This window comes from Myotis daubentonii, chromosome 10 (assembly GCF_963259705.1).
Source record: "Myotis daubentonii chromosome 10, mMyoDau2.1, whole genome shotgun sequence".
NCBI classification, from domain to species: domain Eukaryota; kingdom Metazoa; phylum Chordata; class Mammalia; order Chiroptera; family Vespertilionidae; genus Myotis; species Myotis daubentonii.
This window is the reverse complement of record NC_081849.1, coordinates 62891271-62917958: the sequence shown is the minus strand read 5'-3', so window position 1 is coordinate 62917958 and position 26688 is coordinate 62891271. Positions and strand designations below refer to the sequence as shown.

At 46.9% G+C, this 26688-nt stretch overlaps 1 protein-coding gene across 11 annotated transcripts in view; it reads left to right on the top strand.

Moving 5' to 3' along the window:
• Positions 1-17880, top strand: part of OSBPL3 (oxysterol binding protein like 3) — a 157156-nt gene extending 139276 nt beyond the window's left edge. For 9 of the 11 annotated variants that reach the window (XM_059712581.1, XM_059712589.1, XM_059712587.1 and 6 more), the window contains 5 exons: positions 559-703; positions 3974-4118; positions 7645-7771; positions 10145-10267; positions 13989-15453. In XM_059712581.1, coding sequence (XP_059568564.1) covers positions 559-703; positions 3974-4118; positions 7645-7771; positions 10145-10267; positions 13989-14085 — 637 coding nt within the window. In that variant the 3' untranslated portion in view covers positions 14086-15453. Of the gene's footprint in view, positions 1-558; positions 704-3973; positions 4119-7644; positions 7772-10144; positions 10268-13988; positions 15454-17093 lie in introns of those variants that run through there. The other 2 variants (XR_009454769.1, XR_009454768.1) reach the window with 2 other exon arrangements.
• Positions 17881-26688: the final 8808 nt, after the last annotated feature.

Genomic DNA, 26688 nt, shown 5'->3' with positions numbered 1-26688 from the left:
TTAATTATTATGTGTCTGTTGAACTGGAATCTGAGTACTTTCTCATTGTAAAAGATTTAAGATATATGTATCTTAAGATTTACACATATGATATATGTGTGTACATATAGGTGTGTAATATGTGCACACGTGTGTACCTATATGCATATATACATGTGTGTGCACATGTATGTGTGGGGGAGAGAGCAGGTTGTGAAAACCCCCATTCTTCCCCATGGCCACTTCCCTTCCCTAGTTTGGGGATTTTAAACAAGTCACCTCTGGCTCTCAGTTCCCTCCTCTGTCCCTGGAGGGGGCGGGTGTTCCATGAGGTCAGCAGAGGTAGCCAGGCCTCCGGCACTTGCAGAGTGCCAAGGCTGGTGCTGTCGCCCTCGGTAGCGTGCTGCCTCCCTGGAGAGTGAAGGCTCAGAATGCCGAGCCCGGCCCGGTTCTCAGTGGGTGCTGGCTCCGCAGGTGCAGGGATGAGTAATCAACATGTGACTTACTTAAAAAGCAGCGCTGGTTTGCATCCCCTGCTGGCTCCTCTGGGCATCACCCTCTCACCTTTTCCTCCTTTAGTTTCGGGGACCATTTTGAGTGGAACAAAGTCACCTCCTGCATCCATAACATCTTAAGCGGGCAGCGGTGGATCGAGCACTATGGGGAGATTGTCATCAAGAACCTGAATGACGACTCCTGCCACTGCAAAGTGAACTTCATCAAGGTGAGCGGTGGCCCTGGGGCTCTACTCCACCCTGGAAAGGCCTTACAGAGCTGGGGCCTCATGTGTCTTGGGGAACCTTTCACCTTCACTTCTATGTCAGCAGACAAGCAATGCCAGCCGGGGTCCCCTGGTCCCAGCCCCACTCTCTCACCTGGACCAGGGCCATAGCTCCTCCCAGACTCCACGCATCCTCCCCCTGGTCAGTCCTCAGGGCAGCAGCCAGAGGGTCTCTTCTGAAATATGTCAGCCCGGTCAGCATGGCTCAGTGGTTGAGTGTCCTCCTATGAGTCAAGAGGTCACAGTTCCATCCCCACTGTGGGGCATGCAGGAAGCAGCCGATCAAGGATTCTCTCCATTATTGATGTTTCTGTCTCTCTCTCCCTCTTCCTTCCTCTCTGATATCAATTAAAAATATATTTAAAAAATAAAATAAAATATAAGTCATATGCTTCAGGATGGATGGACCTTGAAGACATGCTGAGTGAAATATGCCAGCCGTCTGATTCCATTCTTGTGAGGTCCCTAGAGCAGTCAAAGCCAGAGACAGAGCAGAATGGTGGTGGCCAGGGGCTGGGGAGAGGGCCTGGGGAGTTGTTTAATGGGCACAGAGTTTCCGCTTGGGAGGATGAAGAATTTCTGGCAAGATATAAGGCAGTGGTTGTACAACATTATGAATGTACTTAATGCCACTGAATTCTACACTTACAAATGGTTAAAAAGGTAAATTTTGTTATGTATGTTTTACCATAATTTTTAAAAATGGAAGTTGTGTTATATTTGACCAAATCCTCTGACAACGTCCGTCTTTCTCGGCAAAGCTCACATCCGTACAGAGGCCCACAGGACCCGCTCGGTCTGCACTGCCCGCACCGCCCGTCCAGCTCACACACACACACACACACACACACACACACACACACACACACACATGTACACACACGCGCACACTGACCTCACTCCTCTCCAACCTCAGCTCCTGCCGGCCCCTCGTCCCCATCCTTCCTCACTGTCCTCTGACCACACTGGCCCTTCTCGCTTCATTCTCTCTCCTCTCCCTAGATCCTTCCATCACCTGGCCTGTCTTGTTAGTGACTATCACATCCCATTTTCTTACTACTGTCTGTAGTTAGCTGCCCCATTGATTTACTTGTTTATTTTCTGTTCCCCACACCTCCCTCGCCATTCCTGGCTCCAGAAAAGCAACGCCTGCTCACTCTCACTCCTCACTCTCACTTGGGGTGCAGCTGCTGCCTGGAAATGGGGCCTGGCCCCCAGTGACTCATCACAGGATGAATGAACAGGCTGGCCTGAGGCAGAACACCTGCCAGTCAGCTTGGCCTTCCACCAGCCTCAACTGGAGCCTTCTTCCACCTTCCTTCCTCCTCAGATCCCCTCTTGCTGTTGCAAATCTCAAGTCCTTAACATGGCCTTAGAGCAGCGGTTCTCAACCTGCTGGCCCTTTAAATACAGCTCCTCATGTTGTGACCCAACCATAAAATTATTTTTGTTGCTACTTCATAACTGTAATGTTGCTACTGTTATGAATCGTAATGTAAATATCTGATATGCAGGATGGTCTTAGGCGACCCCTGTGAAAGGGTCGTTGGACCGCCAAAGGGGTCGCGACCCACAGGTTGAGAACCGCTGCCTTAGAGTGTTACCCCCTCAAAAAAATGTTTGCACTGAATTCAGATCAACGTTCTAAGCAGAGTTATTAGGCTCTAATTGTGGGACTTCATGGGGTACCTCTCTGTACCACCGGTAGCTGGTGGGGGCATGATGGAGAGATGGACTGGGGTCTTTCTTACACCCCATAAGTCAAGCTGGGTTGTAGTCAGACGTAAACCTGGTAGCGACTCACATAAAATAAGCGTGGCCCTGCCTGAAAGCGTCATTAAGCTCCCTGCAGAGAAGCAAAGGGCCGTCTGGCGCGGGAATCTGCGCACCCCTCCCGTGAGCCCCCTTGCCCAGCCTTTTCCCCAAGGAACCCCGCCACCCACGTGCACTTGCCCACTGAGGGACAGGGTAGGTGTTCGTAGCCACGAGCGATGAGGAGAGTGCGGACACTGAGCGTGTCCCTGGTGTTGAAAGAGCCTGAGAGCAGATGCAGGCGCTGCCGTGAGCAGGACCGCCGCCTCTGGCGTCCCGGCCTCTTCCCAGCAATGGATTGTGGGCAAACAGCTGCAAAAAAGTGAGTCCTGCTTCGGAATAAACTGCGGAGCCTGGACAGTGTTTATATCTTTCTCGTTTCTGCAGGACGCGAGGACTGGCTTAGGAATCTCTGATTCAGGTGGAGAGGTGCTGCACTCCGCCCTTCCTCCCTTATTTACCAGACTGGGAATGTGGCCTGAAAATGCCACTCAACTTTATAGGTTTCCAAATATAGATCCTGCTGTAGCTGAAAACAGCAATTGGATTTTCGGCTTACGGAGTAATGCCTTCTTTTTTTTTCTCCGTAGAGATTTTGTAGGGCAGCCAGGTAATTGAAAGATCTGGGAGAAATCAACTCTAGGGAGTTAGAGCTCCCTCTGCTGGGCGCGGTGTAGTACTGTATAAAGCCCGCCAGGCTGAGCTGAGCCCAGCCGGTCTCAGGCCAGGACCAACCACAGTGTGAATATGCGTTGCCTCAGGTTCCTGTGGTTGGAGGGACAGGTCTAGATTTGGGAGGGGCGGGGGGGGGGGGGGGTGCTAGAAAATTTCTTGGTTTACAAAGCAGCCACCTTTATTGGTTTACAAAAGACTATCTTGTGCCTTTAGAGAAAAAAAATTACACGAATTACATTTCTTTTAAATTGCAATTGTCAGGCCCTAGCCAGTTTGGCTCAGTCTATAGAGCGTGGGCCTGCGGACTGAAGGGTCCTGAGTTTGATTCGGGTCAAGGGCATGTACCTCGGTTGCAGGCTCGATCTGCGGCCCTGGTCGGGGCATGTGTGGGGGCTTACAGGCCAACCACACTATTTGGCTGATGTAGAAGTGAGCTTTTCTATTTCTTTGCATGTAGAAAAAGTAGGGGGAAAAAAGTATCTTACACACACATAAAATTACCAAATGTTGGCTGGTTGAGATTGCAAACTCTAAAGAACTAGCTATTAATTTTTATTAAATAATTAAAAGTGTGATTTTAAAAAAGAGATAGAGTCCAAAACTGGCAAACTATATGCAATATAGAATTTCCCTTATGGTTCTTTCTTTTTCCTCTCCCTCCCCTCTTCATGTCTGTAATAAGTTGACCCCAAAATACTCAATAGACGACTCCCCTTTGAATCCTAGGCAAAATACTGGAGCACGAACTCCCGCGAGATCGAAGGTACGGTGTTTGACAAGAGTGGGAAGGCGGTGCACCGGCTCTTCGGGAAATGGCATGAGAGCATCTACTACGGCGGCCCGTCCTCCTCCACCTGTGTCTGGAGAGCCAGTCAGTATCAGGGGCATCAGCCCCAGGGGATGGTGGGGGCGTGGCCGGAGGAACTGTGGCCCCAGGGGATGGTGGGGGCGTGGCCGGAGGAACTGTGGAGGGGCAGGCGTCAGCGGTGGGCATCAGCAGCCATGGAGTCTCCAGGCTGCTTCTAACTGGGTCTGAGTTGTCAGTCCCTCTTTCATTCACCGGATCAGGTCTCAGACTCATTCCCGTGCTCATCACCAGTATCTCTGTCACTCTGGGAGGCCCTGGGTTCTTATCCCAGAATGAGGCCATAGCTAATGCATGGCCACCATCTTCCATCAGCACCCAGCTGCCTGTGCCCGGGCACAGAAGGGATAATATCAGTCAAGGACAAGAAGCGGTTCTTTAGTAGGACAAGAGAAAAATGCTACCGGAAAAGCAGGGTGACCTGGGGGTTCTACAAGAGTCAGGGATTCCCCCAGACGCATCCAGCACCACAGCCACTCTGGCCGCGCCTGCCATCCCACAGGGATGCTGAGCCCGGAAGCAGCTGTGGAAGGACCACCAGGGAAGCCAGACCTTCCTAACAGGTCCCCAGAGCATGCGCAGACTTTAGTTCATCTCCGAAGTGTGTTTCCCAGTCATGGTCACATTTTAAACCCCTTGTGCTGAGAGACCACCACTAGGATATTTTGGGCCAATCAAAACAAAACAAGAAAACCATTCTAATGGTGGCTTAAAGCATGAGGCTATGTGCCGATACTTAATAATAAGCGAGGGGCGAGAGTCCCAGGGTTGCTGAGAGGCACCCTGTGTAGGGAGCACAGATCATTGAGGGCACCTCCCGTGACTCCCAATACGACCATGATGTTTCCCTCGTGGATGTAAATGTATCTTATCCCCACTGGGCAGCTTGCCGAGCAGGGAGAAGGGAGGACAAAAGAGCTTTCTCCGCTGTGTCTCTCCTTCCTCAGGAAGGAAGGGTTTCCAAGGGTCCCCCAGGAAATGCCTTTACATTTTGTCAGCCTGAAGCGGGTCAGACCCATCCCACAGCAATCCTGGGCAACCGGGTAGGCAGGAGAGAGTCGGATGGGTAGATGCATCCGCGAGGAGGACACAGTGCCGCCTGACCAGAGCGGTCTCCATTAGCAAGGAAGGAAGGGAGATGCTGCAGAATGGGCAGCCAACAGTGTCTCCTTCAGAGGGCGGCGGCCTCATCCTCCCCCACCACAGAGGTCATGTGCAGTGAGAAAGGATTGGTGCCGTGACCGCCATCCTAGCTGCAGAGGCTCAGGGGCACACGTGACATCCTGCAAATGAAGCATTCACTTTCCTTTGCTTAAAGTGTGTACCACAGAGCAGAGCTACCGTCCCCTCTGGGTGCTAAAGTGGAACCCTGATGAAAGAGCACTATGTGAGCTGCTGTTGTTGTTGTCAGTGTTCACTGACTTCAGGTCTCTGCCTGGGCCATGAGCATCCAGGCCCATCTCCAAGGAAAACCGCTGTCCTCACTCTGGGGGATGGAGACGGGGATAGATGTTTGAAGGCACGTTAGGAAGCTTGGGAATGATTTTCATGTTTAGGACACTCAGAACATTAGACCTAGAATTTGACAAAAAGGACTTCTGAAACTTCAAAAATGGTCTGGGGGAAGAAAAAAAAAGGCCTGAAGAAAGTTCATGGAAAATATTTGTATTCGTGTATGTGAGCAACAAGAGCTCAGGCTTTGAGTAATTTCATTAGCCTATGATTGATTTACCCAATATGTAAATTTGGGTATTTTTAGCTTGATTTTTAGCTGGAATTCAAGTTAGGGCAATACGTCTCCATGAATCTGCTCGGACAGCTATAACAAAGTACCACACACTGGGTGGCTTAAGCAATAGAAATTTATTTTCTCATAGTTCTGGAGGCTGGGAAAGCAAAGATCAAGGTGCTGGCACCTTTGGGCTCTGGTGAGGGACCTCTTCCTGGCTTGCAGGCGGCCAACGGCTCAGGGCCCCACCCTTCTGACCTCATTTAACCTTCATTACTTCCTTAGAGGCCACACGGAGGGGAGGGCTTCACCCTGTGAATTCTGGGAGGATGCATTCAGTCTGTAACATTCTGCTTCTGGGCCTCAGATTCCTGTCCTGCTTACAGGCAAAATCTATTTATTCCATCCCAACAGCCGCCCAAAGCCTTACCTCATTTCAGCATCAACTCTGAAGTCCAAAGTCTCATCTGAATATCATGTCAGACGTGGGTGAGGCTTGAGGTGTGATTCATCCTCTCCAGCTGTGAGCCTAGGAAACCAAAATGTGCTTCCAAAATACAGTGGTGACAGGCAAAGGATCGGCATTCTGAAGGGAGACATGGAGGGATGACAGGCCCCAGGCAAGCCTGAACCAGCAAGGAAAAAATGTCATTAGATCGTAAGGATCCAGAATAATTCTCTCTGGTTCCACGTCCAACCCTCTGGGCCCACTGGGGCAGTGGCCCTGCCTCCACGGTCCCCGGGCTCTAGGTGGTGGCCACCGGCCGGCTAAGCTGCAGCAGTGGGCCCACTCTTTGCCAGGTGGCGGCAGCCTCGCCCCTAGGCCTGTGCCGTCTGGGCCTGCCCTGGCAGCGGCAGCCTGGGGGCCTCTGAATCACCCCAGCCACTCGCCTCTTGGCTCATGTGCAGCTGGAGCACTCTGTGGTCCCAGCCTGTGAAATGCCAGTGACCCGGTAGCTTTCTTCCCTCTGTCCCATCGTCTCTGTCCCCTCTGTTCCAGTGGCTGTGTTTGTGCCAGCATAATCCCTCCATTCCTGGCTTCTGCTGAGATGGTTTTACATTAAAATATGTGAGAAGAAGGGCAGGTATGGAAGAAAGAATAATGTTTATTGACCACTTGCTAGGAGTTCAACACTATTTTAGGGAGTAGACAGAGTTTTAGGAGAATTTGATGTCTCTCAAATGAAAAATGGATTCTCTAGCCTGGCCGGAGCAGCTCGGTTGGTTGAGTGTTGTCCTGTGCACTGAAGGGCTGCCAGTTTGATTCCCCATCGGGGCACATACCTGGGTGGCAGGTTCGATCCCCAATCAGACAGAAGGCAACTAGTCGATGTTTGTCTCTCTCTCTCTCTCTCTCTCTCTCTCTCTCTCTCTCCCTCCCTCCCTCCCTCCCTCCCTCCCTTCCTCCCTCCATGTCTTTGGGTGAGCATTTTAAAGAACACACCTGGATTCTAGAGTGGCAGTCTTGTTTTTCAGGAAAATGGACCGAGAGCTTTTTTTCATGTTTATAGCTTAAACAGTCTAGAAATTTCAGTGTTTATAAATTTGCTGTGCGACCATACAGCAGAGGCCTTATCCTTGTGGGCAGGAGAAAACTTGCAGAGAAGAAGATGTATAGGGCAGTGTTCAGCCTCTGCTTGCTAACCAGGGTATTTTAATAGAAATGGGAGCGTTCAGAGCTGAGAGAAATGATGGCTGGTCTGAGATGAAAAAGGTGAAGGAATTAAAAAGGAACATAAATGCAGTGAAAAAGTAAAGTAAATGAAATGCAAGTTAGGGATGAATGATCTCTTTTTCTTGTAGATCCCATGCCCAAAGACTATGAGCAATATTACGGCTTCACACAGTTCGCACTAGAATTAAATGAAATTGATTCATCCTTGAAGACTTTATTACCACCTACTGACACTCGATTTAGGCCAGACCAAAGGTAAGGATTTTTTTTTTCTATCTTTGTCTCCAGAGATGTAAAACTTTTTATAAAGACTGTTATTAACAACTCCCGGGGCACCAGAGAGACCTGAGAGAGAGAGAGAATGTCATCAGGAATAGAGGGCCGGGGGGACGTGAAGCAGCCGCGTGGCAGGAGCGGAGCCCAGCTTAGCGCTGTGTGTGGCGTGACGTTCAGTCATCAGTAGAGCCCCATTTCTACTGAAGTATCAAAGAAGTGTTTATTTTTAGGAGTTTTACTGCATTCAATAAAAAGAAAACTTATTGTGTGTTGAAAGAATAAAAAACATCCTCCTCCTCCACCCCTAGAATTTAAATTATTTTGATGCATTGAGATCTAACTTTTGATTCTTTGTTTGCTGCTAACAAGCTGTGCAACATATAAGTCTTTTAATCTTTCTCAGCCTCAGATTCCTACTTTATAAAATGGAAAGAATTATCTCTCTCCGAGGCCTTTCTAATTAAGACCCAAAACCCAGAAGAAGAAAAAAAAAGGGTAAAATTTGACTTTATTAAAAGAAAGAAAAGGGAAGGGAGGGAGGGAGGGAGGAAGGAAGGAAAGAAGGAAGGAAGGAAGGAAGGAAGGAAGGAAGGATCCGTCAACACCCTTCATGGCAAAGTAAATAAAATACATACCCAAAGTGAATAGATAAATGACAAACTGAGGAATCTGTACTTGCAACTCATTTCATGAATTGGTTCTAGAAATCAAGATCAACTCATTTTAAAAACAGACATAAGAAAATGAACAGGTCACAAAATAAGAAATGCAAATGTCCCTTTAACATGAAAGATGCTCCATCTCACTCAAAGAAATGAAATTTTTAGAACCCCATTGACGTCCCATTTCTTAACCTATCAGATATCAAAGACTCAAAAGTGTGGTGTATGCTGAGGCTATAGGGCAAAGGCGCACTAATAACATTGCTGGTGGCAATGTAAATGGTATAATCCCCATGAAGTGCAATTGGTTTTATATATATATATTACAAACTCACCCTTTAACCCAGCAATATCACTTCTAGAAATTTCTCCTTATAGGTACACTAACCCACGCACAAAATGACAGATATACATGGTCATTCATTGCAGCATTAATGATAAATTACATTTAAAAATTGGGAGCATCCCCAATGTCTGTCAGTAGGAAATTATTTAAATGAATTCAGGTATGTCCACACAATTGAATGTTATGCAGCTAATAAAAAATGAAGATGTCTGTGTGCTACCAAGAAAGATCTCCAAGATACACAGGGTGGAGCAAAAGTAGGTTTATAGTTGTTCATTTAGAAAATAATAAAATAATTAATAATACAAGAATAAACTCTGTTTCGGGTACTCCTAACTGTAAAGCTATTTTCTCCCCACCCCACATTGTTAAGTAAAGGTAAAACAAGCCTTGGCCGGCTTTGTTCAGTGGTTAGAGGTCGGCCTGTGGACTGAAGGGTTGCGGGTTCCATTCCAGATGAAGGCCAAGTACCTCGTGTGCAGACTCAATCCCTGGCCCAGGTTGGGTGCATACAGGAGGCAACCAATCAACGTGTCTGTCTCACAACAGTGTTTCACTCTCTCCTCCCCTCTTCCTCCTTCCCATCCACTCTCTCTTAAAAAAAAAAAAAATCAACGGAAAAAATATCCTCGGGTGAGAATTTACAAAAAGGGTAAGCCCTAATCGGTTTGGCTCAGTGGATAGAGCATTGGCCTGCGGACTCAAGGGTCCCAGGTTCGATTCCGGCCAAGGGCATGTACCTTGGTTGCGGGCACATCCCCAGTGGGGAATGTGCAGAAGGCAGCTGATCGATGTTTCTCTCTCATCGATGTTTCTAGCTCTCTGTCCCTCTCCCTTCCTCTCTGTGAAAAATCAATAAAACATATTAAAAAAATAAAAATAATAAAAGGTAAAACAAAAGAAGCCATGGCATAGACAGTATTGTAGCATGCTGCCATTTATATTTTCAAAAGGGAGAGAGAGGAGGTAAGAATGTTTGCTTTATTGGTATAAGGACTCTCTAGATAAGAATGCACTGAAACTAATAGCAGGGGGTTACCTGCGGAGTGACGGTGGGGTGGGCAGGAAACAGGTAGCAAGAATCAGAGACAAGGATGAGTGGGAGACTTTACTCCAAATTACTTTGTATAGACATAGTTTTTTGATATATACTAGTATGTACATATCACCAATTTAAAAAATCAGATCTTCCCTGAGGACCTCACAATCTCATTTTAAGGGTTGGATAAGGGCCTATGTATAGGAGAGTGTATGGAATTTCCAGTTTGGACACCTGCAGTTTCAGCAGTAACGTCGCTACATTCCGTGGAGTTGAGTTCCTCTATTTCTCCCTCCACGCCTCAGGTTTCTGGAAGAAGGGAACGTGGAGGAAGCCGAGGTGCAGAAGCAGAGGGTTGAGCAGCTGCAGAGGGACAGGCGGCGGGTCTTGGAGGAGAACAACGTGGAGCACCAGCCGCGGTTTTTCAGGTGAGTGCCCAGGCCCTGCGGGTACTGGCTGGTGGGTACTGGCGGCACCTGATGCTTCTGGTATGAAGAGAGTGAGCAGGGGTGTCTCCTCCCCAAATGAGAGGCCCTTGGTGTGTTTCCAGCTTCCGAGTGGTGACACCTCCCCTCTGTGAGGGCTGACCTTCCGTGACACTGGGCTCTGGCTGTCCCAGCCTCTTCCTCCCCAGCGGTCCTGTCTTCTTGCCTCCTTTGCTGTGTCTCAGGGCGTCTAGCCCAGTGAGTTTGCAAGGAGGTGCTCAGTGAGTGCGTGTGGGAGAAGCAAGGAGACCGCCCTCACCGCCCCCGAGGCCGGCCAGCTTGTTGAATCCATGTCTGAGCGTGGTCCCCCGCTGAGGTGTGTTTTACACAGCGAGAGATCATTAAGGATCACCCCGCTGGCTACCAACATGGAACCAAGTGTCCAAACTGCACGAGTTCCAATGCCCTTGGGCTTGGATTTGGAACATGTACTATTCATTTTAAAGTAACTTGCCAAGAGGTCTCGTTAAAAAAAATAAAGCTGTAGAAGAGGCATCAGAGGCATCAGAGGTCATCAACCCTTCGCCGCCTCTTTTATTTTAACAGGAAAAAAAAAAAAAGGCCCGGCCTGTGTGGCTCAATGGTTGAGTGTTGACCTGTGAACCAGGAGTCACGGTTCAATTCCCAGTCAGGGCACATGCCCTGGATGCAGGTTTGATCCTCAGTGTGTAGGAAGCAGCCAATCAATGATTCTCTCTCTCTCTCTCCCTCTCCCTTCCTCTCTGAAATCAATAAAAATATATTAAAACACACACAAAAAGAAAGAAACGAAGACCCAGGGAACGGGGTTTTGGGGGAGGGGGGTGTGACCTGTGGAAGGACCCCGTGGAATGTCCTGAACTGGGGCCTGGCTCTTGGACTGCCAGGCCAGGCCTCTATATGGTTTTAGGGGTTTTGTTAAATATTTTCTTAAATCAACATTAAAACAGGCACTTGTGGAAAAGCCAGGAGCTCCTGCCCTCACTCTTCCTCTGAGTCTTGCTTTCAGGGCAACCAGAGTTTTTTTTGTTGTTTGGGTAGATTTGTTGTTTTTGTTGATGATGGTTTTTAATGGACAACAGAAGCACTTTTAGGAGGAATTAGTTACTAATCTACCACAGCAGCAATAAAGTATGTTTTCCAAAACAGCTAAAGAGCAATAAGTGATGTTCTATCCCCCAAATACAATGCTTTTTCCTCCAAAGCTGATGTGGATTTTGCCAGGTCCCTTCTGATCACTTTTATAAACTCGGGAGGTAAGCAGGTGAAGATTAACTGGCTAGAGTTTCATCCCAAAATATTCATAACTTCATATAAATATTTTTAAAAATAAGACTGTAGCCCTAACAGGTTTGGCTCAGTGGTAGAGCATCGGCCTGCGGACTGAAAGGTCCCAGGTTCGATTCCGGTCAAGGGCATGTACCTTGGTTGCGGGCACTTCCCCAGTAAGAGGTGTGCAAGAGGCAGCTGATCGATGTTTCTCTCTCATTGATGTTTCTAACTCTCTGTCCCTCTCCCTTCCTCTCTGTAAAAAATTAATAAAATGTATTTTTAAAAACACACCTTAAATTCTTTTTTAAGGCAAGTTATAGATAAATGGCTCAGCTGATACACACATATACCCTTAAGAAGGTCAGTTCTTTTTTTTCCTCATAAATCATCTAGTGTCATTTTTAAACAAGGAGAGTCTGCATTTATAAAGGCGCTCGTTACAGTATTTTTCAGAATCATTAAACGTTGTGGGTAATCGAACTGGCCCAAGAACTAGGTAAGGAGATTCATCAGCTTGGTCTAATGTGAAAACATCAAAAATGACTCACAAAGTCTGTGGGAGCCGCTGGGAAACAAGTGAACATTAAGTGCAAACTATGAAGTGTCGTCCAGGCTGTCCTGCGTCTCAGACTCTGTCTGCAGTGGCAGAGGACAGCACAGCTGTGGCCGAGGGGCCGTGGCCCCTTTTCCTTTGGGTTTTCTATAAAGTTGTCAGCATTGGACAGGAGATGACAGAGAGGACTGTGGGGACTTGGGCGTCTCCATTCACACCGCTGAGGAGCAGTGACAGTGTCACCGGGAATTTCAAGTGGAAACCAGAGCTTGGGCAGCATCAGGCCTCTGTTTCGCAGTGAAGGATCCGAGATGCAGGCTGGCTCCCTGTAAACACATCCTTTATTAGAGCAGGGGGACAGTGTGGGGGGATGTTCCTGAGAGTGGAACAGCAGGCACTCGCTGCTTTTGCTCCTAAAACATGACAGTATCCATAGAAATTACAAATACACGTACTCTTTGACTCAGCAGTTCTACTTACAGAAATTTTTTCTGTAACTGCTCATGTATATGTAAGATAGGATATTATACATTTATTATCTATAATAATAAAAGTGTAATATGCTAATTAGACCAGACAGCTGAATGATCATCTGGACAAAGCCGGGGCTGCGAGGGCATGAATTTCGTGCATCAGGCCTCTAGTATTATTATAAACATGATTATAATAGCTAGAGATTGAAAACGACCTCCTAAATGCCCACCCTGCAGGTTACCTGTTAAATTGCAGACGTCCCTGCAATGGTATATTAAGTAGCTGTGTTTTTTAAAAATGAAGAATCTCGCCCTAACCAGTTTGGCTCAGTGGATAGAGCATTGGCCTGCGGACTGAAGGGTCCCAGGTTCGATTCCGGTCAAGGGCATGTACCTTGGTTGCAGGCACATCCCCAGTGGGGGTGTGCAGGAGGCAGCTGATTGATGTTTCTCTCTCATCGATGTTTCTAACTCTCTATCCCTCTCCCTTCTCTGTAAAAAAATCAATAAAATATATAAAAAAAAATGAGAAATCTCTTATTGTTGGAGTCACCAAACTTTTCCTGAAAAGGGCAAGTGGTAAATATTGTTAGCTTTGCAGGCCATGAGGGCTCAGCAGTGATTCCTCAAGCCCGCGCTGCAGCATGAAAGCAGCCACAGACCGTACTCACACGCTGGCATGGTCATATTCCAGTAAAACTGTGCTACACAGGCAGGCAGGCAGAAGGCTGGAATTGGGCTTTGGGCTATAGTTTGCTGACCTTATTGTGACACTGGAAAATGATCTCCAATGTATATTGTTACATCAAAAACTCAAGGGGTAGGACGCCGCAGTGCTACCCATTGAGTGAAAAATGGGAGAGGGGTGGAGTGTGTGTGTGTACCTCACGCATGCATGAAATTTCTCTGAAAGAATGAAGCTGATGCACTATTGCTTCTGGGGGAACTGGGAGACAGGAGTAGGAAAACTCTTCTAGCTACTTACCTTTTGCATCTTTTGAACTTGGATTTACATAATATGTTATGTTGTCCAAGAATGGTGAACCAAGGCAATTCTCTCCAGACCGGCATGGCTTCCTACTCCTTTTGTTTTTCATGTTAACTTCTCACTTGATATGAGCTACCAGGTTGACTTAGTTTTATGCAGTCGTGCGCAAGGCGGTGGTTGTCTTATCGCAGAAGCACCATGTTTGACAGCCTCTATGTGTGAGAACAAAGTCAGAAATAAGAGAAAGGTTTCCAGGTGTGCACTTTCCTCACAGCTGCAGGACTGGGCTGTCAGGGGCCTTGCATGCATGTGAGGATGGCAGCAGGCCGGAGAGGAAGAGGAAGAGGGCGGGGGAGGACAGGACTGTCCAGAGCCTCACAACCTCCTTACCTCCCACAGGAAATCCGCTGATGACTCCTGGGTGAGCAACGGCACCTATCTGGAACTGAGGAAAGATCTCGGTTTTTCCAAGCTGGACCATCCTGTCTTGTGGTGAAAGGGGCAATAATGATGCATTCCTGTCCTTCTCCCGTGTCACCTTCCCACGCCACACACCTGTGTCTGTGTACTTATAAAGCATTCCCTAGAATGATCACTGTGCTTAGCTTAGCGTCGTAAGTATTCAAGTATATATTTTCTTCGGTTAGGGTTCTTTACAATTTCCAATGTTATCATGATTGTTTATATGAATGTAGAACACCTTGATATTGCTTTTTTTTATATGTATAAAGTATTTAATAAAAATGAAAGATTGAATGTTAATGTGTGGGTTGCAAAAGAAGCTTTAACACTAATTTCCCAAAGGTTAGGAAATTTCAGATTAAATGGATGCCTTATAAAATTACGTTGGAGAGAAAACAATCCATGTCTCCCAGGTGCATTAAGAAAGGAGAAGGAAAAGAAAGAAAGAAATGAGAAGAATGCCCAGGGTTGCTCACCCATGCGGACACCACCCAAGTTCAATTTGGTAGCTCAGTCTCTGCCTCGGACAGCTCCCAACCTGCTCATACAGAGCCATCCTGCTGGTGCTGGAGTCTGGAGATTTGATTTGCAATTTGGTGGTTGAGAGGTCATCAGTTCAGTGACATGTGTTTTTATAGAAGATGCTCCTGGCGCCTTCTTGAAGAGGAAGCATCTGAGCTCACCCCTCCCTATGGTTTGATTGCCTCCTGTGCAGAATCGTACCGTCATTAAGCCCTGAAATCCTCATGAATTAAACGTCAGAATGAAATCCCGAAGAGGCAGGAGGAAATTTCTCCTGAGTGAGAGCTGAATCCTTGACAAGCGAAGAAACTGGTTTCCGCTCCCAGCGCCCCTGGCTCCCCGCCCTGTGTGACCACATCTCTGCCGTGTGGAGTGTCCCAGTTCAGTGTAAAACCTCCAGCTCCTTCCACACAGCAGTGTGACTTTGTCACAGGTTAGCAAAGTAGTTGATTGTTTTAAAACACTGTTTTGGTGTTTTCTACCTCTTAATAAGCACTGTCTTTTAGCTCTTGTATAGGAAGTTGGACCATCTGCCTTAGAGACACACGTAGAGGACTGACGTTCTTCCCGGTGTTGTGCCTGGTGCAGCTTTCGATGTCGTACCCCCACCCCCACTTCTTACTTAGGCCCCCCCTTTTGCGAGTTTTGCAGCTGCCCCGAATAATGCGGATCATAACTACCGAAGGGGGAACTTTGTCTTTGTAACTGTGTCACTTCAAATGACAAGAGTAGAATTTGTGCAGTAGTTCCATTGTGTCACCAAAGCAATTCCGACTTCGGCCCAGATTACATGAAAACCAAAGCCTGATTTTTAAGCCTTTTATTCTAATGTTCATAATAATTCTATGGAGTATGAAATAAAATGATGTGGTAAAAAAGAGTTCTCCCGAAAACATTTTTTAGATATTTACATAGTAACTTCGAGCGTGTAGAATGCTATGAATAAAAAGTAGAATAAATGGCAGTAAAAAGAACGCATGATTTTTCAGTGTCGCACCAAGTCAGCAGTTGGACCGTGTTACGTTTTCTAAGTGGAGAGGCATCTGCGAGTGACTAGCATTTTAAAAACAATAAACGACTCATTAAATATTGCACCCGCCCGTCCATGTCATCCAGATGTCTGCGGGAACACGATGCGAATAGCGTTTCCGTTTCTGAGCAGTTAAATGGCCAGTCACACTCTCCGGTGTGTGCTTTGTTCTTTTCCTTTCAAGCGTGCATCCAAATTCTGCTCCCAGACGGAAGGTGTGGGCTGTAGATTTCAGGTCCTCGGGGAAAACAGGTGTAGCGTTCACAGTGTGAAGGTAAATGTGGACTTGCAGTCACATTGACTATGAAAGTGGCCTGCTCCAGAGCTACTCAAAAAAGGAAAAAAACAAAACATGCAGTCTGAACGGATGTGGCTTTGTGTTGCAGTATTTGGAAATTCTTTGTCTCGATGCTGTTATTTTAACTGATATTATGCTTTATTTTGGAATCACAAGGCTAAATGGGCCAAATATCATCCCTGTAGTCATCTTACTTAAGATGGGGATGGGGAGGAATTACAATATGACGCAGAACTGCATACAGATTTTAAAATCTCGTCAGGGCCAGTATCTCTCAGGGGCTTTCCCGAAGTTTGAACAGCGTGGGGACGCCTCCTGACATTATCCTCTTAAAACTGCCTTGAGGGGGAAATGGCTTCTTTTCCCCCCTTTAGTCCCTATTCTCAAAAGCACTTTCCCGCGCTAACCGGTTTGGCTCAGTGGATAGAGCGTCGGCCTGCGGACTGAAAGGTCCCAGGTTCGATTCCGGGCCAAGGGCATGTACCTTGGTTGCGGGCACATCCCCAGTAGGAGGTGTGCAGGAGGCAGCTGATCGATGCTTCTCTTGCATTGATGTTCCTAACTATTCCTCTCCCTTCCTCTCTGTAAAAAAATCAATAAAATATATTTTTTTAAAAAGTACTTTCCCACCTAATTCGTAGTTCTGTGGCATTTTATATTTTTAAGATGAAGAAAACAGAAACATGGCATTGTTTGGGCAGAACTGAGGTAAAAATTGAGTTTTCTGGATGTTGAATCCCCTGATTAAATAATGCCAAACACTGCACCATTTGAGACCCTTGCTGTAACTTGCATTTTATTCCTGATTATTCCAACCCAAGTTTACGGAGAATTACACAGATATTCTTGGAAATGGGACTTCATGCAGCCCACCACATCACACTTCACTTGTCCTGTGGCCACCATTCACCACCCCCCCCCCCACACACACACACACCCCAAGCTGCAGGAGATCCATCCAGACTCATTGGGGAGGAGCCCTCAGGCTCCAGTGTGGCCAGGCAGCCCGTCCTAGGTCAGTATTTCCTCAGTCAACTACTAACCCGTTCCGGGAGCCAGGCTGGGTCTGGTACTAATTAAACAGTTCACTGTAGGACAGCGATCCAGTCATCGAGTCCCAGAATGCCCTCCTGTGGGACTGTCTGGGAGAGAAAAATATACAAAGCAATTTTAAAATGTTTTCCTCATTTAGGCTGCTGCTGCTTTCCTCAGATCCTGCTTCTAATTACTTCCCATAAGTCATTTGCTTGGGCTTTGAGCACTGTCCTTCAGCTGTGTTTTCCAGATTTATGATGAGTGGGCTTGTTCTACTGTTACCAGTGTCAACCGTGAGAGAAAACTGACACACAACAAAGTTTTCATTTGCCTGTCGCACCTTGCCGCAGGCCCGCCGCACCATTCTGTGACTTGCACATGCCTTTCGGCTGCTGTAGAATCTCCTCAGACCTTTGTTATGCAGGAGCAATAAGAAGTGGTCCTTATGATCTTAGGAGTAACGGTTCCAACGTATTGGCATAATGTATCTGAACGTCCTTAATTTTGGTATGAACATCGGCATACATCTATTTTTGCTGCCAGATGATCGCTGTTTTGTGCGCTGTTTTCCTCTGTGTTGTAGTCACGTTACTCTGTGCTAGTCTGTATTGTTCTGCATTGGAAATATGTATCACACATGTCTGCAAGTCGTGACAGGCTACAATGCAGACCACTTTCGGAGACTCTGGCTGGAGGGAACGCCATGGACAGAAGCTGCTCATTGATTGTATTCCAGGCGATTCGTGACCTCTGTGACCCTCCAAGGAGTATATTTTTTTTTAGTGGATATTTGTAAACCTTCCATTGAACCGTTTATAAGATGATGTTGTGTTTCAATCCCACCCTTCAACTCATCCCACTCAGACCTCCCCCCAACACTCCGACTCCCTTGCTTACCCCCCTCCTGCAGCCAGTTGGCTGAATAAACGCCATGGGAAAGGCCAGCTCTGTCTTTGTCTTTCCAGGTTGGTGTGTGTATGTGGCTGCCGAAAGGGGACAGGGCAAGGCTCCAGCCTCGGCTCTTGAGAGGAAGAAGCACAACAGGTTCCGACAGGCATGGGGGTTGGAAATATGAATGTCCTGGGCGTAAAGACGCTGGGAAACTTTTGGTCCCGACATTTCCAAGGTGTACTACACATGTAGGTCCCCCCGCCCCTAGCACCCGGGACCGGAGGCAGCTGGAGCCCAGGCAGCCCCCAAGGATATCCGTCCCTTTACCCCGGGTGCTATGGGAACAGCATCATTTTCTGTCTGTACGAACATGAAAAGGGAAAAGCTGACTATTCATACCAATGTAATGGCCCTTACGAATGGTCGACTCGTCTCCCCTGCCTAAGCTTGTCTCCTGCGATGCCAGGAGCACAGCTGTCACTGAAGTGCCATTGGATCCAGTGGATCCGTTTGTGGTGTTACCCAGCCCACAGGAGAGCAGTTACACACACGGCCCATCTGCATCCCTAAAGCACCTAAGAGGCAGCCAAAAGCCACTCGTGAAATTTGATTGGCTTAAAAGAAAAGGAGAAGAAACACAAGCTATAAAAGAAATACTGAGGGCAATGAGTGAATTTGCATACAAACGATGAAATTATTGCTAATTTTCACATATTTATTGTGATATTGCTTGTTGATCAGAATTAAATCTGCCATCAAAGGAAGGCCATTTTCCAGCATTATTCAAAATAATGTGTATGAACACAGAAGGGGGCCTTAAAAGGCAACCTCGGCATATTCTAACAGGCTGGCCGTCACAGGAGTAGGTAGTAAAGTACCCTAAAAGGTGTCACTGGAGGAGGCAATACAATTTGGAGGTACAAGTTCCGGGCCATTAGTCATACCAATGAAATACCGGCATTAACATAGTTGATGTCCACCAGGGACCAGCAAATCCGGACAGCACTGTCCTGGTGTCTTACTATTGACGTATTGGTGGGGGTCCCTGCAGGAGATTCCAGCACCTGTTGGAGTTCAGGAGACTGAAGTGAAGGGGCTACCAGCTGGCCGAGAGATGAGCAGGTTTAAGGCACATGACCATCAGCTGGAGGTTGTTGCCGCCCAGCAGTGGCTGGGGCTCGGAGGAGGGCAGGGCCAGCACCGGGAGCTGGAGGACACGTGACCTCTGCTGAGCGTCCGGATCAGAGTCAGTGAACTACTCCAAGTTCGTCTCCTCGGCCTCCATTCTCCCTGGTGCCTGAACCTAAGCGATTCCGGGGATCCTCTACCCACCCCCACCCCACTGCAGTTCTTGGAGCTCAGACCTCAGGCAGGGGGAGGGCCCAGGAAAACAGAAAAACCGTGTACTCACCGGATTCGTTCATGTCTGCACTTTCGGAGAAATTTCAGTAAGTAAATGGGCGTAAGAGCCTTTTTTTAGGTTTGTTGTGTTTTGAGTTGTTTTTTGGAAAGGATAAAATTTGTTAAATTATTTTTACTTCCAGTTATTTTACCGAAGATGAATTATAAGTAACTGCTTTTAAAAAATTCTGTGGTTCTCCATGTGGTTGTTATAACATTTTTAATGAACTACGGGCAGCCTCTCTCCTTTATTAAATGCCATAAATTAAACAGATATGAGACTAGGAAAGATATATCAACTTCACATTTGGCTAGTATCCTGGGGTAATTTCGTGTGGGTGTACGCACGTGTGCATGCATGTGCGCTCATACACACACACACACACACACAGTTCACTCAGGTGGTTCAGCCCAGACAGCCCCACGTCGTCTGTTGACCAGCATTTGCTCACTGCTGAGCTGGGACACCCACTCCTAATTTCATGACTGTTCTAGAACTTAAAAACTGACATGTTGGCAGCAATTATGCAGGGATTTTGTTTTTTGTATAAAAATTTGTATTTGCGATTGCACTGTCTTTGAGATGTAAAGACAAGGGCCTTGTCACCTCCCTCCCCTGTGACACCTCATGAGTACTTTAAAAGGGGCTTCAAGGCAGGGAATAGCCAGCAGTAACTATGATGGGTTCTTTGAAAAATATTTACTGAGTCTGGAATGGGCCAGACCCTGGGAAGCAGGTGGGCCAGTCAACAAGCACTGTGTGGTAAGAAGGCTCCATCACATTCAAGTTATGGGGGAGAAGTGATGGGTTGGCCCTGGCCGGGTGGCTCGGTTGGTTGGAGTGTTGTCCCATGCACCAAAAGTTCTCTATGCTGCCACTTCAGGGTCTCAAGATTAGGTGGCAATGTTCTTTTTTTTTTTTTTAATATATTTTATTGATTTTTTTACAGAGAGGAAGGGAGAGAGATAGTTAGAAACATCGATGAGAGAGAAACATCGATCAGCTGCCTCCTGCACATCCCCCACTGGAGAAGTGCCCGCAACCCAGGTACATGCCCTTGACCGGAATCGAACCTGGGACCTTTCAGTCCGCAGGCCGACGCTCTATCCACTGAGCCAAACCGGTATCGGCAGGCAATGTTCTTTAGTCAACAAATATTCATGAACCCCAAACATGTGTCCTCATGGAGCTTACCTGCCCTACGGGATTCTTTCCTACTTTCTCCTGACAATGGGAACTCCTTGGCTGTGTGGAAGAGTTACATTGCATGCTGAGAAAACGCCATCAGCTCTGAGTCATTGTGTTCTTGTGGAATCAAAGTTATTCAAGAGTGAGCAGTTGCTGCAAGCCTGTGGTGTGGTCCTTTGCCTGACACATTCATCCCGCCAACAGTGCAGGGAGTACAGGAATGAGAGCGAGAAACTGTCAAGTTTCTGCTCTCCTGGAGCTTAGCGCCTACTGGGGCAGAGGGTGAGGGGCACGGACAATGGATGGACTCACAAACAGACACAGGTGTGGTGGAGGTGCTGCGGAGAGGAATGCTCAAGCACTTGGCAGGAAGACTAGAGTATGCTGCTCTATGGTCTATAGAGTGGGGAGGGAGGGTTTTACCATCTAAGACTTGAAGGGACTTGAAGAAAATGAGAAGGAAGAGCGGAAAGAGCAAACACAAGCCTGCAGCAAGGGTGCGTCTGGTGAGCTTACGAGGGCCTGTGGGTGCGGCAGCGTGAGCGGGAGTAAATCCAAATTAGTCAGGAAGGGGCCGGGACCAGAGGATTTGGTTTTTACTCTGAGTGAGATTAACTCAATAAGAGGATTGGAGTAGTAGAGGAATGACAGGACTTGCTTTATGGTTTTAAAGGGCCCTCTGGCTGCCTGGTGCAGACTGGGGGGCACAGGCAAAACCAGGCAGCCCAGGTTGAAGGTGTTCAGACTCATCCAGAGAGAAATGGTGGCGGTTTGGACCAGTGTAGTAGTAGTGGAGGTAGCGGGAAGCAAAAAGAGACTGGAAATACTTTGAAGGTAGAATCAACAAGGGTGGTTGATGGGTTGGATTTGGGAGGTGGGAGGAGAGAAGTCAAGGATGACTCCAAGGTCTATGGCCTGAGCTACTAGGAGACTGGAGCAGCCATGACTGAGAGAAGGAAGACTCTGAACAGGACAGCTTTCGGTGCTCAGGTGAAAACCTCGCTGGTGATTTTTCCCAAGAGGTACTCTTAAGTAGGCAGCTGGGTATACGCTTGTAGTAAAGGGTAAGGCAGTAGGCTTGGGTTGCTCAAACCCTGCACATTTGAATGAAAAAAAAAAAAATGACTGACTCTTGACCATTTCCTGGGAGATACCTTCCAAGCCTTTGGAATACTGCTCTGACAACGTGGGTTTTGTATACTTGGACCCTTGCGCCCTGCCAGATAGTTTATGCCAAAAAAGTGATTTCTAATGGGGGCTTTGGGCCACGCTGTGTCACTTAGCTCTCTGGAGGGACTGCCACCCAGATGGTGCTCCATGCCTCTGTGACCAGCCCTGGACACCAAGGCTTCCCTGGTTGACAGGACTCTGCATGTTGTCACATACCGTTGCAGAGAAATCCTCCTCTGTCTCCCTCATCCCTTCATCCCCACGGTCATGGGGCGGAGTCCTGCTCGGCCTGCCTATGAAGTTGCCCTTCCTCAGCCCCACAGCCCCTCGCCAGTTCTTGCCCGGCTGACTGGAGCCCCGGCCTGCAGTCCTGACTCCTTCCCATCCATTCTCTAAGCTGCAGCCAGAGGGATGTTTCCAAGCCCTGGCCATGTCATTAATCTCTTTAGAATCCTCCTCAGCTCAAAACGCCTCAGCCTGGCGTGCATGTAGCACAGCCGCCAGAGCCCAGCCTTGGCAGGCAGAGACGGGGGTGTCAGTTCCCCAGCTCTAGATTGGATTAACCCCCGAGGGCGTTGTGAGGATCACTGGCCGCTGCCATGTGCCGAGCGCCCACTCTGTGCCAGTCACTAGTCCAAGGCTCCCTTCACATCCCCACTGCCCCAGGAGGAAATTGAGACCTCGCTTGGGCAAGTGGCTCACAGTCACAGTCTCGTGCCCGATAAGCCAGGACTAGATGCTCTGAGCTTTTAAGCCAGCAGCTCTCACAGAGCAGTCTGGGCATCCCTGGGGTCCCTCACACCCATCGAAGGGTAGGGCAAGGTCTGAAATATTCTCATAACAATATTAAGACACTATTTGCCCTTTTTGTTGTTTCACAAGTGTACAGCGAGTTTCCCAGGAGCTACATGACATGTGAGAGAGGGCAGGTTAATGCGGAAGCGGGTGTGAGAATCCAGATGTCTTTTTTAAGCCGGACTTTAATGTCCTTTGCAAAAACATAAAGCCATGCTATTCTTCCCTCTAACATTTTTGTTTTGGAGACCATAGTTACGTTTTATTTAACTATGTTTTCATGTCAACATATAATGTGTCTGTTATCAATATTTTAAATGCAGTCATCTTTTTCAGTTTCTCAGTTTGACTTTCTAATACAGTGAATATCCACAGACATAACTTACATAAAATAAAGTTCTCTGGGGTTGTCTATAATTTTTATGATCATAAAGTTTTTTAAGGGTGTATTTGATCTTAAAAAATAGTGTGAGCCCTATCTATATATAATAATTTAGACCCGACATGCTTTCCAAAGAGATTTGTGCATCTAAGAGATACACATCTATGTAAACACAGGAAAATTCAAGACCAAAAGAGATCAGGACCATGACGCAAAAGCAAGGAGATAGTATAGGGGACAAGGGAGAACGTGACCACGGCACTTGAGCCTTCTGGTGAACCCCGTAGGCAGGAGTCAGGTGTCCGTAGCTGACAGAGGGACTTACCCCACCTCAGGAGAGTGTTCGCTCTGAGGAAGCATTTCTCCCAGGGCACGTTTGCATCTCTGGATATGTAAGCGCCTGGCTCTGCAAAACCCAAGGGCCGTGCCATCAATATTCCTGAAGACACAGAAAGGGGGGCCAGAGAGGGAACTATGTGGACAAATTGCAACGTGACCATGACAGATAATTAGTCCCAAAGATTCCTTAAATGTGTCTAATGTATCCGAAGCCAAGAGCCTCCATAAAACATGAAAATAAGAGCGGATTACAAATCAGTAAATGGAAGAACAACATGAACTGCCATCTACTATGAATACAATTAAATTGAATTAGTCATAAACTATATTAAAAGCAAGGCCACGGATATGTGGATTTATGACTTGCACTAAAATGTGAAACAGTAATAATAGCACTTTATCTTAAGCTATCAAATTCATTTTTTTCAATGCGTTACAGGTACTGGCTATATAATTTGAGATGTCTAAATCATAAAACAGAATTATAGCCTAGATGATTTAAACAGTGACGTAAAACTAAACACGGAGTCCGTTTACACCCAAGAGTTTATAAGTGCCTGAACAGAATTGAGTGCATGAAGAAAATAAGATGAAATAACTTTTTTATTGACATTGATGGGTTTCCAGGAGATTACAGACAGACTCTTCAGGGATGGAGGTGGGGAAAAGGGAAGCTTGGTCTGTTGCTGAGTGCTGGCTTGCATATCACCTGCGCCTGCTGCTACCACACTGGGAAGGCAGCCCAGGGTTCAAGAGCATAGAGTCCTATAACAATGCCATCCCATAACTTAACCAGCACCCACTACCCTCTCTATCACTGTAGGTCCTTGGATGTTACTGGATGTTTCATGGTTTGAAATAACCCAAGTTCCATTAAAAAAAAAAATTAAACTTAATTAAAAAAAAAAAAAAAGAAAGGAAGAAAACCCAAGTGCCTGGCAATTAGGTTCTTTATCTCTTAAGTCAGGTCTCATCTCATGGGCTTCTTTATAAACAAAAACACCTTTTTTTTTTTTTTTTTTTTTTTTTTGCCCTAACCAGTTTGGCTAAGAGGATAGAGCATTGGCCTGCGGACTGAAGGGTCCCAGGTTCGATTCCGGTCAAGGGCATGTACCTTGGTTGTGGGCACATCCCCAGTGGGGGGTGTGCAGGAGGCAGCTGATCAATGCTTCTCTCTCATCAATGTTTCTAACTCTCTATCCCTCTCCCTTCCTCTCTGTAAAAAATCAATAAAATATATTTAAAACAAACAAACAAACAAAAAACACCACCTTTTTTAAGTTGTAGTGACCAGGATTTCTGAAAAATTTCTGAACCATATGTAATTTCTAAATCCCAAAACCTTTTGCAAATCCACAAAACAAGTTAGTCATGGACACCACTAGCCCTGGATGAGGAAGACGTCCAGAAGAAAATCAACAGCTCTTATTATTAGGCACCAAATATATGAGGGCACTGTGCCACCTGCTTACCCTGCAGGTGGAGTAGAGAGAAGACCTACGTGGTGACTCCGCATCGGCATGTAAAGTCCTCTCCAGGCTGCTCTCAGCCTCCAGTCTCCGTCCCCCACTCCTGCCCCGGGCTCTGCAGTGCTCCATCCAGCTAGGAGTGTGCTCTCGCCAGCCCAGTCCTCACCAGCTCTCTGTCCACTGGGTCCCAGCACAGGATCCCCTCTCCAGTGCTCCTAGGTTTGGGGTCCACAGCCCTGCATTTGAGCTTTCGACCCAGAATTTAAAGTTTGAAGTGATCTGAGAGATTGAGCTTTGGAAGTGAGAAATGTCCAAACCTATAGAGAATTTTTATGAGTATTTGAGCCAAACTAACAACTGCCTGGAAGCAAAATCTCAGTAGACTGAGAAAATGCTCCAGAGAATGGCCGTTTCCAGCTTGCTTTGTACATTCGAATAAAAGGAGGAGACGGAAGGAGGGTTTCATAAACTCCATCGGCGGTAGGTTCAGGGGGTGGGAGGAAGCAAAGCAGGGAAATCTCTGGGATTGGATAAAAAGACAAAGTAGAGAAACACATTTCTTTTACATTGGTGGGTACAGGATAGTTAATATTTACAGCACATAGAGATGGTATCCGGAACAAATACCAATGAGGTGTTCTGTGGTCTTTTTGCTTTTTTAAAATTTTATTTATTTGCTGATTTGAGAGAGAGAGAGAGAGATTTGTTGTTCCACTTGTGTATGAATTCATTGGTTGGTTCTTGTATGGGCCCTTACTGGAGATGGAACCTGCAACCCTGGCATATCTGGACGCACTCTAACCAATTGAGCTTCCCGGCCAGGGCAGGTGTCCTGTGGCCTTGTGCTCAGGTCAGCAGTTGTGCTCTGAGGGACTAAAAAAGATTATTCTGACAGGTACAGTGTCTTAGATGCAAAAAGACAATAGGCTCAGTTACGGTAAAAAGTGAGCTTTGCCAAGGAAGCTACAGGTACAGGCCCAGGATGCACTGCCGTGACCTGCTTTTCCTTGGGAGCTTTTAGGTTCAGACCCTCCTACGTGGTTACTTCCGGTCTCTGAGTTTGTAAGACCTGCCATGGGAGCCTCCCCTGAGCTTGTCAGGTTTAGTCTGCAGCCCCTTTTTCATCCACAGAGTTCAACGTTCGGTCTTCAGATAAAACACATGGGACCAGGGAGGTGGCGGGACCATGCTGGCCCCGAGGCCAGCTGGGGGAAACCTTGGACCGTGGGTGGCCTGGTCTCCTGCTCCTTCCACTACCCACTGTAATCTCTTTTGCTCCCCATGACACTTGATCATTTATTGATGGGTGAGAACCAACACATTGGAGAGTCTATATGATCTGTGGCAACAGCCAGATGGTCCTTAATAAAACATTAATGAAGCAAACGCAGATGGCATTACTAAAATCTCATACAAACAGGCCTGAGGGCCAACAGCAGCAATTTTTTCTGGACCTGTGAATAACGGAGACTTTATCAGACAAGACGTAAAAGAGGAAACCAGCCTCTAAACTGTGATCTGAGAAAATGTTTTGGTTCTTGTAGGTTTTTTGGATAAAGAAAGATTTTAAATGTAATTTGATCCCAGTGACAAAGCTTTAGTCGAAACAGGAGGGAGGTCTGACAACTTCCTCCTTGCTTGGCAATCCAGCCCCAAACCAGGCTGCCCCATTTCCCCACTGTCCTAGGAAAGGAGATTTCTGGGTGGCATACAAAAAGATATATTTTAATGTCAGCACAACAGAAATCAGTAAGCTGGACTGCAGGGGCAGTTGTAGGAGTCACTATTCCAGGGAACTTTTAAAAACAAAAGAAATAACAACCCGCTTTGAGTGAGTAAATATGCATTGACCTGAATGTGAAAAGTTGGACTTTCTGCATTGCATTTAAATGTTTGACTTCCTCACAAAATTTACCTGCTTGGGAGGAGTCAAAAGTTAAGGCCTGGACTCAGATCTGAGGTTAAATGCTGGTCCCAGCAGTGCTAGATGAGTAGGGTGCCTCTAAGAGTTAGTGTTTTTCATCTGTAAAACAGAGGTAACAACACTCTTTGGAGTTGTACAAAGGTCCAACAAAATAATGTATGTGAAGGACCATGCTGGACACAAAGTAAGCAT